The sequence below is a fragment of the Alternaria novae-zelandiae genome, assembly GCF_023758075.1.
Source record: "Alternaria novae-zelandiae strain BMP 2774 chromosome Unknown scaffold_1, whole genome shotgun sequence".
Taxonomy (NCBI): domain Eukaryota; kingdom Fungi; phylum Ascomycota; class Dothideomycetes; order Pleosporales; family Pleosporaceae; genus Alternaria; species Alternaria novae-zelandiae.
Window position 1 is genome coordinate 1,175,809 of NW_026056961.1, and position 15,514 is coordinate 1,191,322.

Consider the following 15,514-nt stretch of genomic DNA (forward strand, 5'->3'; position numbering starts at 1 on the left):
TGTATGTGGGCAAGTAGTAGATCGTTGGCTCGTTGGCCGTCGACAATTTCGGACGGGTGTCCGTGATTACGACATCACAAGACCCACCTAAGAGTGCGAACAGCCGGTCCCGATCATCGCTGCATTGCCTGTCGTTGAAACCATACATCATTGTGAGTATGTGAAACCTTGAGTCATTGATCCCCCGCGACTCAGGCTTGCCATCCGATGCCCTATGGTCGTCCTGCCAAAATGAATACCAATCATCGTGACGGTACCACATGTCCTGTCTGTTATAGTGAATACTAGTCATCCTTGCATTCAGGTATTCTTGAATGACCTGAGTTGGGTAAGTTAGAGTCACGGATGTCTCGTCTGACTTTACGAGTAGTATTTACTTACCCATCTTCGCGAGAACCAGCTACTTGTTGCTGGATGTCTGCCTGGCTCCACGGTACCCAGAAAGACGTGCACGCGCTTAGAATAACCATATATCTTAGCCATTCTCTTGACTTGACTGTCTCGCTCAGCTGAATTATCTTGGTTGATACATATGCTGTCAACCCAGTATCGCTGGTGGCCATCATTCTCGGGTACCGAAGCGAGTCGCTCGATGACGTCGCGAAGATTGGAGGTCACCTTGAGATGACTTGTACCCTTATCACAAATAACGTCGTGGTTGCGGATGGGTTCACCCCAAACATACGAAATGGCTTCATAACTATCCCCCTCTTCACTCAAGAGACAGTGCTCGATGTCGCATTCGATTTTATTGCTGACCCCATTACCGGCCATGATTTTAACGACTCGAATCTCTTCATTAACATCGCTGAGAGGGCGGTATGTGTATGGAGTGCGCAACGCAATTTCGATTTGCGCTTGGGCGTGGCCCTGGATCGTTGTGTCGTCTAAGCCGTTATTGGCGGTCATGACTGCTCTTGTAATGGGGGCCTGCTTCGTATACTGTCAGATCTTCGCGGTGGAATTAGAGACGAAAGAACTGCTGGAAAGCAGGATAACCCAGCACCATGTCGGGACTGTGCCACATGACGGCTATGCTGCGATCGGCGCTTGAAAGAACAGGCGCAGCAGTCCCATCCTTCGCACAGGTGATTGTGAACGTCATCGTTTTGGTATTCGCGCATCCAATATTCCGAGGCTTAGGCAGTACATGGTCAATCAATCAGGCGGTCACTGATTGGAGCGGTAACACGCCATTGGTGTAGTATGGATGCAGGTGATGATAGTGTATTTGGCCAGGCCGCAGGCGAACGAACTGTTTGATGTGTTGACCACAACACAACTGGAAATGATAAAATTGATGGAGATGATAGCTGCCATGACGCTACACGGCGTTATTTTCGATATGCGTGTGAGCGAGGATGTTAAGGAAGCGACCTTCCGTGGCCTTCACCCCGCGCTAACCCTTGCTTCTGTTGATGATTGGCAACTGCGCGGCGTAAAAGGAAGGAGCACCCAACAAACCCTAAAGCCGACTTTACAGCCAAATTTGTACCAGAGTAATTGGTTCATTCATTCATGCCACTGTTCTAAGGCGAACCGCGCCGTCTAATCTAACAGTGCCTTCTAGTAAGAACGCGAGCGTCTAAGCGTCCAACCCATCTCTTTCAACCATCCGTCTAACGACATCAATAACCTCACTTTGCCTATCACTAACCCCCATCCCTGGTTCTTTCACCATGCTCTCGAGCACGCCGTCCAACATACCCCTCAACCGACTAACCAACACACCAATCCTTGCCCAACCCCTCAGCCTAATCCACTCATCAACCACCAAGCCCCTGCCCAGCGTATCGACCTTGATCTCCCCAGCAAACAACAGCAGACTGTATGCGTTGAACGGCGTGATGTCCCTAATGAAGACTTTACTTGTAGCCATCTTGTTGAAGTACGCGATGAATGAAGCGTTGTGGGGGAAGGTCTGGCTGGCGAAGAGGGTAGACGAAGGATGAACAAAGACACGTCCGTTTTCTTGGTTGAAGTACTTGATCTCGCGGGCTGAAGGATCGAGTTCTACAGCTCCAGCTATGCCTGCGGCAAACTTCTTGTCGGGAAGCTGGATGCGTGCGATTTGCGGGTTGAAAGATCCGGCGATCAGAGCACGCAAGAGGGCATCGTTTGCATTATGCTTGTTGTAGTACGAGTGAGTGGAAGGATTGGCGGAGGAGTAATGTGTGGGAATGAATGAAATCTCCTTGAGAGACGACAAGTACTGTGTGCGATTGGACGCTATGTCGAACATGGTTTGGGGGTTCAGTCGGTTGTCTTGACACCAGAAGCGGAGGTCTCGTGTTGATGTGCCTTTGCTGCGCAATGCAGACCACTGTTCGTATGCTCGCAGGTCTACAAGCAGATCTCCTTGGTTGTTAGAGAAGGAAGCGCGAAGACGATCGAACTCATTTCGTGTCTCCTGATCACGCTCTCGTGGTGATATGAATGGGCTGCGAGCCGTAAGAACAGACGCAATAGTCAGCACAGCTTCAAGACAGCCAAACGTCGCGCCATATACGAGAAGCTTGCCCAGTCGGAGATCTGCCGGGATCATAGACATGTGGCGGCCCAGTGCAGTGAGTTCATCGTCTGTGATGGCACCCATCTGTGAGAGCAATTGGATCGCACCCTCTACTGCTGTACTCTCTGGCGGTGTGAGCGCTGAAGCAAGGAAGCCTGTAACGTCCTGCACCCCCATTGCCTTAATAGACAGACACATTTGCTCAAGTGGCACACGGCGAATCTCCGGATCCGGTCGCTCCATCATCTTGGCTTCAGCGTTGCGTGTGTACAGCTTGTAGCAGTCGCCTGCTCGGACACGTCCCGCTCGACCTCGTCGCTGTTTACATGCTGCCCTTGAGGCCCAGGTTTCGGCAAGGCGAACCATGTTGTTTTGCGGGTCATAGCTTGTCTCCTTGACCCTACCCGTGTCGATGACAGCGACGATATCCTCGATAGTGATCGACGTTTCAGCGACGTTGGTACACGCGATGACTTTACGCTTGCCGTGGGGAGCTGGAGGAAAGACGCGCTTTTGCTCGGCTGGCATGAGTGATGCATGTAGAGGCAATGCATGGAGGTTTGCGAACTGGCTGAGCGCTTGGAGCGTGCGGTCAATCTCCATGGTACCAGGAAGGAAGATGAGTATACCTCCATCCTTTGTACCGAGCTGGCGGTCAATGTGACGAACAGTCTCCGCGATGAGGTCATAGTTGATGCCGAATCCGATACTCCGGAGATTTGCTGAGAACGATTTGTCCTCGGAGGCATCTTCGTCGCCCATACCATATCCCTTGAACCCAGTGAAATGTACGACATCGTCGACATAGTAGTCCGTCACGGGATGAGTGCGGCCTTCAATCTCGACACGGCCTACAGGTCCAACCTCTTTGAAGTACGCCTCGAAAACAGCAGCATCGAGAGTGGCACTCATCAAGATGACCTTGAGATCTTGCCGCTTTCGTAGGATCTGGCGCAAAAGAACGAGCAAAAAGTCTGTGTCCAAACTACGCTCGTGAACCTCGTCGACGACAACGTGACTGACATCGGCCAGGGCGGCAACGACATCGTCGGCATTGCCACCCGACGTTTGTAGACGTCTTAAAAGTACACCAGTCGTTACAAACGTGATCTTAGTAACTCCTGGTTTCTGTTTAGATTCTCCGCGGATAGTGTACCCAATCTCGTCGCCGACCTGAGAGCATCGCTCATCGGCCACACGATCAGCAAGACCAAGCGCGGAAATCCTGCGTGGCTGGGTACAGATGATGTTCGCAACAGCACCAAGCTGTCGCTGTATGAGATCATCGAGGACGAACTGCACCGATTGAGTCGATTTTCCCGATCCAGTCTCACCTGAGATGATGGTGACCTTACAGTCGTTGACGGTGCGGACAATCTCATCCCTCAACCTCCACGCAGGTAGTGACTGCCGAGCGTTCATCATCTTTTGCTGAGCTGGAGATTTTTGCTTAGCTTGCCAATCAGACAACATCCTTTGGCTAGTAGGCGTGGCGGGTGTCCAGTCGATAGGCCTTCTGGGTCGTCCCTTTGCTCTTCGTTTTTGAGTTTGCTGTTCAGACGAGTGATCTGCTGCTGCAAGGCCAGAGGAAACATCGGTCAATCTTCCTGGGTTCTGGAAGATATCACCGGCGTTCGTTTGGATCCAGTCTACGATATCGTATACCATAGGCATGCCAATGAAGTTGGCTTCAGCGTGGAGAAGCGCTCGGCGAATGATGCTCAAACGAATATATGCTGGGATGGCCGCCTCGAACGTGATGATAGGCACGACCGCGGGGTAAGGACCAAAAGGCTTCCTAACCTGTAGTATGAGCCGCTTTCCTTGTTGCTTGACGTCTAGCTCGATGCGACAAGATTCGGGCGCAGGGCGCGAAAACAGACCGTCGTATATTGCCTCAAGTGATGACATTTCCACCTCCCACGGATCGTCCTCCGGAGACGTCTCAGGCTCACCATTGCTCAGCGAGAGATCTTCCAGATCTTGTACTAGGCTACTCTCTTCCTCATCTGGTCGGAGTAGACGAGCTTGTAGCAAAGCCGCGGCCTTTCTCTCATCACTGCCTTGACTATCGTATGCTTCTTCGCAAAGGTCCATAGAGTATCCGGCTGCAGCAAGGCGCTTCACGGCACCCTCACGCTTGAGGTTAGAGCTAGCCATACTGACGCCAGCAACGTAGCCTTCTGGTAACGACCACGATGGTAGGTCGTCTTCAGGTACATGAATGAGAAGCCATTCAATAATCTCCTCGCGATCTTTGCAAATATCGGCGGCCTCCTCGACGTGGCTTCTCCGAAAGCCAAGGTTCGCGATTTCCTCGACAAGTCGGTTCTTTGTAGACGGCGCCATCTCAATGCCGTTCGGGTTCCATAGTGCGTCCCGGCGGATGAGACGTTCGGCTTCTTTGCGTGTTCTCTTCCCGAGCTCGATCTTGGGCACTCTCTCCCATCCCTTGAGCAAGTTCCGGCTAGGAGCTGGACCGTTAGAACTTGGCATGGCGGCGCCTGGCTGTTGGTTGTGGGCCTTCTGTGCCTCTTCTTGCTGCTTCTGCCTCTTCTCACGCGCCTTTGCTGCTGCCTCTCTCGCCTTCTCCCTTTCAGCAAAACCGAAGAAGGGGTCTGCCTCATACATCCATCCTTTGCCCTCTTGTTCATCCCTCTTCTTGAGGTCCATGAATTGTCCCTTCCAAAGGTCTTTATACGTGGGCGGAAGCATGGTGTGGAGGTTCTTCCCGCTGGCGACTCGGAAGAGAGTATAGGCGGCGGCAAAGTTGCGCGCTTCAACGGCAGTAGGCTGATGGGCTTGTTCTTCGAGCTCTGAGGGGATCTTGATAGGAGGTAGGGTGGTGGTCTGCCGTGTCTTCTGGTTCATCTTGGAGAGTACCACAGCGTAGGCAAAATGCTGGTCGCCATCTTTCCGCTGCTGTAATTAGCAATGACCTGTTACTACGGCGCGGCTACTTACGATGCGATAGTCAGGCTTGCTCCACTGCTGTTTCTGGAAGTGTTCCGCCAGGAGGTTGACCGGGAGCTTTCCTGTCCATGATGCGCCAGCGATGAGCGTCCTTGTATCCGGCTTCTTGGGGCCATCCTCGCCTGCGGGCTTTCCTTTGCCCTTACTCTCGCTCTGGGCAGCGTCTCCACCAGAACTCTCGCCATTCTTCTTCTTGGGTTTGGCGTCACCGAAAACAATGAATGATGTATCCTCCTCAGGGGGCACAGTCTTCTTGGCGGGCTTGCCGCGGGGTGGATGAGCGTTCTTGGGCATCGTGCGCGATATGTTCAGTGTAGTTGTACGTCCTGGACTCCATAGAAGTATACTCAGGCAAAGAGTGAAGGTATGATGATGTGATTTGTTCGTGGGCGGTGAGAAGGGCGCAGTCGCTAATGAAAGGGCTCAACCACCGGGATCAATATTGCACCACCCTTCAGCGTATCCAAAGAGGGAAGTAGAACCTATGGTGGCAGCCATCGCGAGTTCCTGGCGCTTTCACTCGAACGCGATGCGCAATCCGAAATTCCGATGATTGCAGGGATGCCTCGGTACGCTTGGACCCACTCCGAGCCTCATCGTCATCGTTGCTTCACGAAACCCTCACGAAGCATTCACGAGTATCGATGCGCCCACTGGCCCCAAGCTGGATAGCAACCCGATCATTTCGCGCCCCTATCATACAAACTTCAAACAAGCATACGAGACCCTTTCGTAAACCGAAACGCGACAAAAAATCGGCAATGACGGACCGCCCAAACAAGACGGATACCCACGATGCCATTACGGACAAAGAGATAGCAGGCACGGAGACGGCAAACCAAGCTCATCCCGCAATCGACCCTGCCTCTTCAAAGCGACCAAATGCATGTACGTCTCATTACACGCCTCTTACAATCTCAACGCGCAACCTTAACTCACGGTGCAGTCACAGAACTCATGACGCAGTCGAAGAAACCAAGATCACCCATCATTTCCGCCACAGACGGTCCAGGTATCATACAGAAGGCTGCCAAGACAGCTAAGCGTTGGGACGGACGGAATGGGCTGGGCGTCTATATCGAGACCCCCGAGACAAACCCTGAGAGCAAGATACTGGAGTACGACGATGACTTTGTCGTGATAACCGACAAGTACCCTAAGGCGAGGTATGTGCCCATGGTATTAGATAATTGAGGAGAACTAGCGCGCTGACGACCAACAAGTGTACATCTTCTACTCATCCCGCGGAAACAAGTCTACTACGATCAACACCCACTCCAAGCTCTCTCCACAGACCCAGTCTTCCTCGCCGAAGTACGAAAACGCGTCGTCCGTCTCAAAGAACTCGCCGCATACGAACTCCGACGTCAATATGGCGACTTCAGCGCTTCAGATAAACCATACAACGAGGCTTTCGAGGCAATGATGAGCTCTCCCGACCCACCACCTCCACCCGAGGAGCGCGCAGCACTGCTCCCACCCGGCCGCGACTGGTCTAAAGATATCGTGATAGGCGTACATACCCACCCCTCGATGAACCACCTACACATCCATATCTTCAGCCGGGACATGCATTCAGACTGGATGAAACACAAGAAACACTATTTGAGCTTCAACAGTAGTTTCCTGGTTCAATTAGACGAGTTTCCTCTGGAAGAAGATAGTAAGAGGTTTTCTCCTGGAGATTGGCCTAGTTGGGACATGAAGTGTTGGCGATGTGGGAAGAACTTTAAGAATAAGTTTGCGGCACTGAAACAACATCTCAATGAGGAGTTTGAGGAATGGAAAATGGAGTGACAAGGTCTCTGGAGATGATGTCACTGGCCTTAAGCACAATGCCCGAATTGCACGTAACATCCTTAAGCATGGCCCTACCGACACGTATCAAGACCGGTACCTCATTCCGCGAACAAGGTGAACATTCACGTACAGTGGATGATAGAGGTCAATAACCCCAGAAGTCTACATTGCATTGACAGTTTGTCAACTTTCATTCTGAGACCTATGTAGACTGCAGGGTGACTATATGATTCAGGTTCTGCTGGGCTATCTTTCATCTCTGTGAAACCTCCTTATCCCCACTCTAGCGAACGACCAGGGTCTTGACCACATTAGTGTCGATATCATGCAAGCTCGCTGGGAACTTGCAAGACTCGCCGAAAATACAGCTCTTCGTACCCTTGGCGTAGTGAATCTTGTTGGGCGGTGCTGGGCAGCGGTGGCCATAGATACACCTAATATCCTGGCAAACACTGCCGTTACTGCAAGGTGCCATGCGGGCGACAAGACGGAGAGTAGCCAACTCATCGCTGGTAGGTTTGTACGCATGGAGATGGGTGCATTTGGTGTCGTAGGGGCATTCGGCTCGAAGGAAATGAACGTTGCACAATTTGATCTTCTTCATGCGGTCCACCTCAGCTTTATCGTAGTCCTTACACGGCGGATCGACGCGTTGGCCGGCGCGGTTACGTGCGATGACTTCTTCGCGGTTCGCGGGCTTGTACACGGGGGTCTCTGTAACGGGTGGCGGCGGAGCAGCGGCCTTAGCGGCCCAGTTCAGCAACGGCGCTGGTGGATCTGGCTTGAGTGCCGGGAACGTACTGTCCGAAGCCAGTGTTGATGTTGAAGGCGTTCTAGGCAGAGTCATCATTGTCGCTCGGTTTGGCAAAGGACTGTCCATGATGGGAGACTTCGATGGGGCTGGGAACCGGCTTGGGAGACCGGTAGAAGCTACAGACGCCTTAGAACTATCGTTCGAGTCGATCCTGCCCGGAACAAATGCTGGTGGAAGGCCGTTGGCGTATGTACTGGTGGCGTATGTAGGTCCAGATCCCCAAACTACGAGCTTGGTCTCCCTGAAGAGACCTGGAAACTTCTTCGTTTGGTACGGCAGGCCGACGAGTTCCTACAGAAAGGTCAAGTTAGCGTCCGGGCTGTACGAGTGTTCGTGGATTCCAAGTTGACGTTGTGGAATCCATGGCTCGCGCGAGTCATTCAAGTGACATAACATATGCTACGTACCTTCTCAAATGGAACACCCTCAAGGAGAACCACCTTGTTTGTCACCTGAAGGCGATCGGAGCACTGCTCAAGCGTTCGCGCGTAGCCATTATCGTGTGAGCACCCGAAGAAGATCCGACGGCAATGATAATCTTGGGAGTATAATTTGAATAATTCTAAGATTGTCAGTACGGTCAGAAGCCTACATGGACGTCTAGACTCGGAAATAGCCTAGGATAGTGGGTTTTGTGGAATACATGGGGCTGGAGATGTAGTAGGACAGTGGTACTCACCGATGATCTTCTCGTCAGCGCGATCTTTTCCCGCACCGACGTCGATAAAGTCGAACAATGTCTTTCCCCGCGTGAATCCACGCACGAAGTCCTCGAACTCGATGATGTCTTCATAAATCCCCCTGCGTACGAGCACGTCGCCCAGCCCCCGAACGTTCGCATAGATGCGGCAGGCGATGCGGTAACCGAATGGGATATCTTGGCACTCATTCTCGATATACTCGTGGATATCGGCGAACAATTGGACAGCAGCCCGGCGGCCACCTTGCTCTCCCTCGCGGAGGAAGTCGTCACTAAACTTGTATGTAGTCAGCAGACTGCATTCAACTCGCAGTACGTGAAGCTCACAATCATGCCGTCGCCGTCAATCAGTACCATAACAAATGGATTCTCAGCCTGTCACATCCAAGTCAGCTCCAAAGCGATGTGTGGCTGGACGGAATTACCATATTCCGCTGCAGATTCCGGTGCGACCTCTCATACTGCTGCTTCTCATTTTGCCATGCGAGGATCCAGTTGCGATCGCGGTCGCGTTCGGTGGCCAATATCTGGTACTGTTGGTGCATATATTCATACCGATTTTTCATTTCCTATTGCGCGTCAGTCACGACTGAGTGATAGTGACAGTTACAGTGCACTTACGGTCATGAACTTCGCCTTTTCTTCCTCGTACAGCTGGAATTGCTCGAAGCGTCTGGTAAAGTCTGCTAAATCGGCGTCGGAGGGGCCCGGTGAAGCCAGGCCAAGGCCGCTGAGCGAAGGCGACATGTCGCAAAGGGCGTAGGCGACCGGCGGATAGGTGTGTGACTGGAATGATAGAGAATTGAATGACTGCGATTTACGTGTATGAGAGAGGGTGGAGAGAAAGCAGGTGCGGGAGGGTCGAGCGCTCTTCCTGCGGTTAGTAGAGATTTTTCAAGCCCGAATAGGAAACCGCGAGTGAAGGTGAGTTATTGCTGTGACATTGAATATCACTAGGCAGAGAAGACGGCCAGTCTGGCTTTTAACGGTATGCAGCCATGCGCAATGCCGGCGGGCAGCCACTTCAAGGCGGTGTATATGCAATTATAGCAAACTGCAGAACCATGGCTGCCGCTGGGTTTGAAATAGAAGGAGCGACATTTGCGGCGTGGATGCCATGTACAACGCCATATGGCGCGTACCAGGGAACAGTCTATACTTGGAAGGGGCCAGCCACAGAGAGTGTCAAGCGATAGCTCATCTTGACGCCAGGATGATAGAAATAATATGACCTAGGAGTCTACATTGCGCTCAGGTTTTGCGACATTTCGTGTTCATAATGATGTAGGCTGCAGTGCACCTGTTCACCATCTTCGTTGTAGGGGAGGAGGTGGAGAGACGGTGTCGCATTGCCGCGGCTCTAGTTCCGTCCTCCGACGCCAAGAGGCAGCTGCGCCCGGACGTCACTTCCCAGAAGCCACGTTCGAATTACCCCATCTGTTCCCACACGCCGTCCCTCCTCCTCTCATCCCTCTCCCCGTCTTGTGTCGTCTTCAATATGGTCAATTGGAAGTTTTCATCTCTGCTCCTGCTCTCTCTCCGAGCTCTCGGCACCTATGCTGAGCCCGCGGTAAGCTCCAAACTTTCTGACGCAGCATGACATCAGATGGCTAACGGTCGCGTCTCCAGGCTGAGAAGGTGCAACAAGCAGTAGACGAGCCGCAAACGCCCAACCTCAATGTCGCCGTTTCCGTCTCTTTTCCCCAGTCTGAGATCTTCGGCGTCAAGCTCGTCAACGGCCAGGCCACCCAGGCGCGTCTGTCTGTGGTCAACAATGAGCCAACCCCCGTCGGCGTCACCATTGTCGGTGGCTCGTTGATCCAGGAGATCAAGGGAGAATCTCAGGTCCTTCGCAACCTCACTCGCCAGCGCTACTCCATCCAGATCCCCGCTGGCGCCAACGAGACGATTCCCTACAGCTTCACGACGGAGATGCACCCCCAGAATCTCCGCCTCCAGCTCGTGACTGTGCTGAAGGACAGCAAGAACAACCTCATTACCGTCCCGGTGTACAACGAGACTGTCAGCATTGTTGAGGCGCCCACTAGCTTCTTCGACCCCCAGATGTACGTAGCAATCCACCACTCAGCCTGGACACATGTACTTACTTCTCTCTAGCATCTTCCTGTACCTCGTCCTCCTTGGCGCCTTCGGTGGAACCGTGTACTTCATCTACAACACCTGGATCTCCACCTTCTTCCCGCAGAAGAAGGGCCGCGGCAAGGGTGGCGAGCGTGCTAAGGCGTCTTCGGGCCAGAGCAAGAAGGTCGACCCCGCCGACCAGGTTGCCGTCGTTGGTGCTGATGGTCCTGCTGTCACTTCCGGCGCAAAGGCCTACGATGAGAGCTGGATCCCTGCCTCGCACCTTCAGCGCCCCGAAGCCAAGCGCGTCCGCAGCGGCCGAGCTTAGATCCCCTGAACTCGACTTTGAATTCTTTGGGACGATTGGATAATACGAACGGCATGTCAGCATGCGTGTTGTGTGGATATGCTTGTATGTTCGGATACCTGGGCGCAGTTGTGCGCAGCAAGATTCGTTAATGTTGCGGATGCAGAAGGCTTGGATAATGATTTGGATGTACTATATTGCGACGTCTAAAAGTTGGCCGACCTTGTACGATAGGAAAAGTAATGTCATTGCTCTGACTGCGACTTGCCAGACATCTGCCTGAACGTGCTGTCGTGGATGCAGCCTTGGAACACCGTTACACCGCAACAATGACGAGACTGGGCTCACATGTCGGGCTGATTTCTCAATACCCGCGGAGTCTGACTTCTCGCATGCATTGCTTTGCAGTTACACCCGCAGTATACATGTGTACTACGCATATATATTCGCGCTAGTGCAAGCCGCAAAAGAAACGTTGTAGAGCAGAGCATGTATTACACCGTTCGCTGAGGTTACCTGTGATCCATCAGCTGCCCCGCATCGCGATCTCCATGCCAGTGTCGTACATGCCATCTAAACTTACTCCGCTCAAGACAACATCTCTCGTATCCAGACTCACGGGAGATCCTCCGACATCGGTGATCTACCTCGCGTCGTATCTTTCATCTCAAGCTAAAACTTGTCCAAACATTCGGTGGAAGCATGCTAGAAGCTCTGTGGCCGTCAAACCAGACGCCGTTGCTTCGCCCTAGCCAGTGTTCGCGGAGGCCCACCCCGCACTTTAGGCTCCGTGCATGACGTGTCGCAGCCTCCCATCTCCAAACAAGCACACACACGAGCACCATACAAAGTTCAAACACGCACCAACTACCATCACACGCCTCGGCACCTTGGCTGCTTCTCGAATTGTGTAGGTGTGTAAGCTGCAAGTACAATGCGCAATGCGATGCGCCTCTCGGCCCTTTTTTGCTTTTCCGGGCGTTTGGGGGGTGGAGGTGGAGGGTCGGCTCGCGCAAACTGGGGGAAAAGACAAATTGCTCAAAGCACCGTAGTCGCACACGGAAAACCCACCCGGGGTAACGGGAGCTAGATGAGCTGGACGCAACCCACGATCGCGTGCATGTCGTTTAGTCTGCGTTGATCGTAGTCGTCTCCTTTGGAACGAGAATTATCCGCCGATTGGGTCCGGATCCGCATGTGCAAGACGTGATGCTCACGATGCCGTGGGGTGATCATGGCTCGAAACGGGAAGGGCTTCACATGTCACGGCGCGGGCGGGTTTGGGGGGCACGCGCGCTAGAGGCTTGCGTGGATGGGCGAGTTGCTTGTGACTCCGAGGGTAGAGAGTTAGTGTGGGTCTAGTTGGGTGAGTCAATTTGGATTCGTCGATGGATATAAGATGAGTGGTTGCTGTCCTTGCTACGCTTTTTGCTTATAACAAACATTCCATCAGCTGGGGGGAGACATCCAACATCCGGTTACTACAAATCGTACCATCGTATCGACGACATCAAACAACAAGCCCTGCTCTTATTACCACCGAACGATCATCACGTTTCATCCTCGAGCATACCACATCAGACCAACAATACCGCTCGCATACACAATCACAATGCCGCCAGTCAGCCAATTCCCACCCGCGCGCGTCTTCCTCAAGAACGCAACCTCATCATCTCCATCATCCATCAACATCTCGACATCACGACGAGCCAGTCTGACATCACCACTAAGCCCCAGATACGCAACTTCGTCAGCCTCAAATGCGTCGCAGTCCATGGCACAGATGTTGTCGCAAAGACCAGGGGCTAGAGAGATGGATGGCGGTGCGAGACGAGTGACGAACTGAAGCATCGAGCTACCATTCAATATCAGCGAATAACGCTCGCCCCACATACGACTCCAAGGACGTCACAGTCAACAGCAGGTCGCTTGCTCTTGTCTAGTGGAAAGGCCTTGATGCGACATGAACGCCGAGACGCGAAGACCTGCGCCACCATATCGCGCCGTCAGGAGTGACGATGCAGAGCGCAGAGAACCGCTTGGATGTATCGCAAGACTAAAATTATCATGCAAGAACTTGCACCAAGCGCGGGACGCATGTGCTTACTCACGAAGAGATCGTGGAATGTTTGGCATAGGGCACTACGGAAGTTGTCAACGGCATTTGGGTGTGGTTGCATTATATATAGATTCATGATACCAAAGAATTCGCTTCAAATACAAAAATTTACTTACTGTATCATGCCTTCTCTCAGTTTATAGTCGACATGTTCCCTTCTGTACATTACGGAATTGAGCACGGGCTCAAAGTCATGGTGTCAACTCCTACAATCTGAGCCTGCTCCTGCGATCAAGCCAATGCGAACCAGCTCGCTCACGTGGCACCAAGCTTGCTGTGTCATCATGAAAACGGTGCATTTTTGATAATTCAGATCTATAACGACTGTGTGTATTCATGAAACTACATATGTCATCGCCATCCCTTTGAACTTATGCCTTGTCGTCACAGTAGAAGACGCACGGCCCGAGCTCTCAGCCAGAGATCTTCTTTCCAAATGAGCTCCGCGCCACCAAACTTCTGAACCTCTTGCCAAACACATACGCCGGAATGGTAAGCGCACAGATTCCCAGGTTGATGACCGTGATGCCGTCGAACACCGCGCGTGGTCCGATGTTGGCCATGATGCCGTTCGCGTAGGTTGTCGCGATGAAGGTGAACACCGCCTTTGTGAAGTTGATGGTGACGAAAGCCTGGTTTGCATCTTTGGGGTGACAGTCAATGACGTAGGTCAGACTGGCTGTTGATGCGAAAGGTACGGAGAGCGAGTGAATAGACATGAATACCAAGGGCCAAACAATAGGGTAGCCAGCTGAAGTACTCATGCCGAAGCCGAGGAAGCCAATCGTAGCAAAGATGACGGCTGGTACCATCAGAGTCAGGCGGAATTCAGGCTCGAAGACACCCTTGTTGCGACGGGCCATGAACTTCGCGAGAGCATCGGCTGTCCAGCCGGACAGGGGCGAGCCGATAAGTGCGACAACGAGGAGAGGTAGGTTGGTAAGACCGACTTGTGCTGGGTTCAGCGAGTACGGTGGCGCGGAGAAGATGTTGACGGAGAGGACGGAGATGGTGAGCAGCCACGTCTAGAAAGAAAAGGAACAGTCAGCGTATGTCTCGCAAAAACCTAATGAACTACTCACAAAGTAGGACCCATACACGATAGTGCTGAAGAGCACTGCGGGGAATGCGATAAGTGGCACAGGCTTCCAAGCGTTCTTCCAAAATGATTCTTGCGACAAGCGGCCACGGAAGAGCGCTAGCTGACTGTGGTATGACTCTCTCTCCTCTTCGAGTTCGAAAACGGAGGAGACGGACTTGTGCTTCTCATCGACGGCAATCTTGTCCGTAGTAGGTCGGGGGCCGTAGTAGGTGGTTTCGACGACGAAGAAGTACATGCCGAGGAGAATTGGAATAAAGATCAGTGCAGAGATACCGAACGTTGCCTCGAAAGAAACGTTCTGAATGATAGCACCGGCGATTGTCTGACTAAGATTGGGTCAGTCCGCGGGTGCGTTAGAAGGGGTCAAGGGGAACTTACCCGAGAAGCACACCAGAGGCTAGCATGCAGCCCCAGACTGCGATCCTGGTTCCTCTTTGGTGGACAAAGTACATGTCGGATACTGTGGAGGTGACAAGTGTCTCGAGGGGTGCTGATGCAATACCCTGCACGACTCGCATGACAGCGAGAGAGACGAAGGACTGCATTTCGTCAACGAAGACCGGTGTAGCTCATCTCTCGATACACACCCTGGTGAAGAATCCCCACACGTTCGTTGCAAGAAGGATCACGGTGGAAATGATGAAGAAGGGTCGCTTGCCCCAGATGTTCGCTCCAGCAGCCGTGAAGAACGTGGTGAAACCGATCCAAAAGGCGAGAAAGCCAATGATCAGACTGGAAACCATATCGATGCTGACGTTGTACTTCATGGCGATGAGTGGAAGTGCGGGTGTCACCATGGGTCCAAGACTGGCGGAGACTCAGCTTGTGGAAACAATGGAGTGTCTTCGATGCTTACGCTGTTGTTACACCGGAACTGAAAGCGAGCAGAATCATGATGCATTCCTTCCTTTTCGGTGACCTGTCGCGCGTGAGACGATGGATCATATCAGGGATGTCATGATCTCTCACCAGTTAAGCGGATCGTTGGGACTATCCGAAGGCTGTGGCTGCAGGATAACATCGCCATCGCGCTTGACGTCGCTAAAGTCAACCTTTGAGTCTACTGAACAGGTATTAGTGACAACGTGTTACTGTTTCGACGGAT

The 15,514-nt window shown here is 52.6% G+C and overlaps 5 protein-coding genes across 5 annotated transcripts; 2 read left to right on the forward strand and 3 right to left on the reverse strand.

Annotated features, from left to right (window-relative positions):
* Positions 1–1,585: 1,585 nt before the first annotated feature.
* J4E88_000356 (uncharacterized protein) lies at positions 1,586–5,779 on the reverse strand (the record flags this gene model as incomplete). Its single annotated transcript, XM_049394035.1, has 2 exons — positions 1,586–5,431; positions 5,477–5,779. 2 exons carry the CDS (start codon positions 5,777–5,779, stop codon positions 1,586–1,588), a joined length of 4,149 nt encoding a protein of 1,382 aa, XP_049259864.1.
* Positions 5,780–6,246: 467 nt separating this feature from the next.
* On the forward strand, positions 6,247–7,282 carry J4E88_000357 (uncharacterized protein; the record flags this gene model as incomplete). Its single annotated transcript, XM_049394036.1, has 3 exons — positions 6,247–6,373; positions 6,432–6,651; positions 6,709–7,282. The coding sequence occupies 3 exons, from the start codon at positions 6,247–6,249 to the stop codon at positions 7,280–7,282; spliced, it is 921 nt and encodes a 306-aa protein (XP_049259865.1).
* Positions 7,283–7,568: 286 nt separating this feature from the next.
* J4E88_000358 (uncharacterized protein) lies at positions 7,569–9,546 on the reverse strand (the record flags this gene model as incomplete). Its single annotated transcript, XM_049394037.1, has 6 exons — positions 7,569–8,390; positions 8,507–8,661; positions 8,779–9,076; positions 9,127–9,174; positions 9,225–9,368; positions 9,421–9,546. The coding sequence occupies 6 exons, from the start codon at positions 9,544–9,546 to the stop codon at positions 7,569–7,571; spliced, it is 1,593 nt and encodes a 530-aa protein (XP_049259866.1).
* Positions 9,547–10,297: 751 nt separating this feature from the next.
* Positions 10,298–11,209, forward strand: J4E88_000359 (uncharacterized protein; the record flags this gene model as incomplete). Its single annotated transcript, XM_049394038.1, has 3 exons — positions 10,298–10,369; positions 10,429–10,865; positions 10,918–11,209. 3 exons carry the CDS (start codon positions 10,298–10,300, stop codon positions 11,207–11,209), a joined length of 801 nt encoding a protein of 266 aa, XP_049259867.1.
* A 2,511-nt stretch (positions 11,210–13,720) lies between these two features.
* Positions 13,721–15,176, reverse strand: J4E88_000360 (uncharacterized protein; the record flags this gene model as incomplete). The annotated part of the gene is made up of 4 exons (XM_049394039.1): positions 13,721–14,332; positions 14,390–14,735; positions 14,788–14,948; positions 14,997–15,176. The coding sequence occupies 4 exons, from the start codon at positions 15,174–15,176 to the stop codon at positions 13,721–13,723; spliced, it is 1,299 nt and encodes a 432-aa protein (XP_049259868.1).
* Between the last annotated feature and the right edge of the window lie 338 nt (positions 15,177–15,514).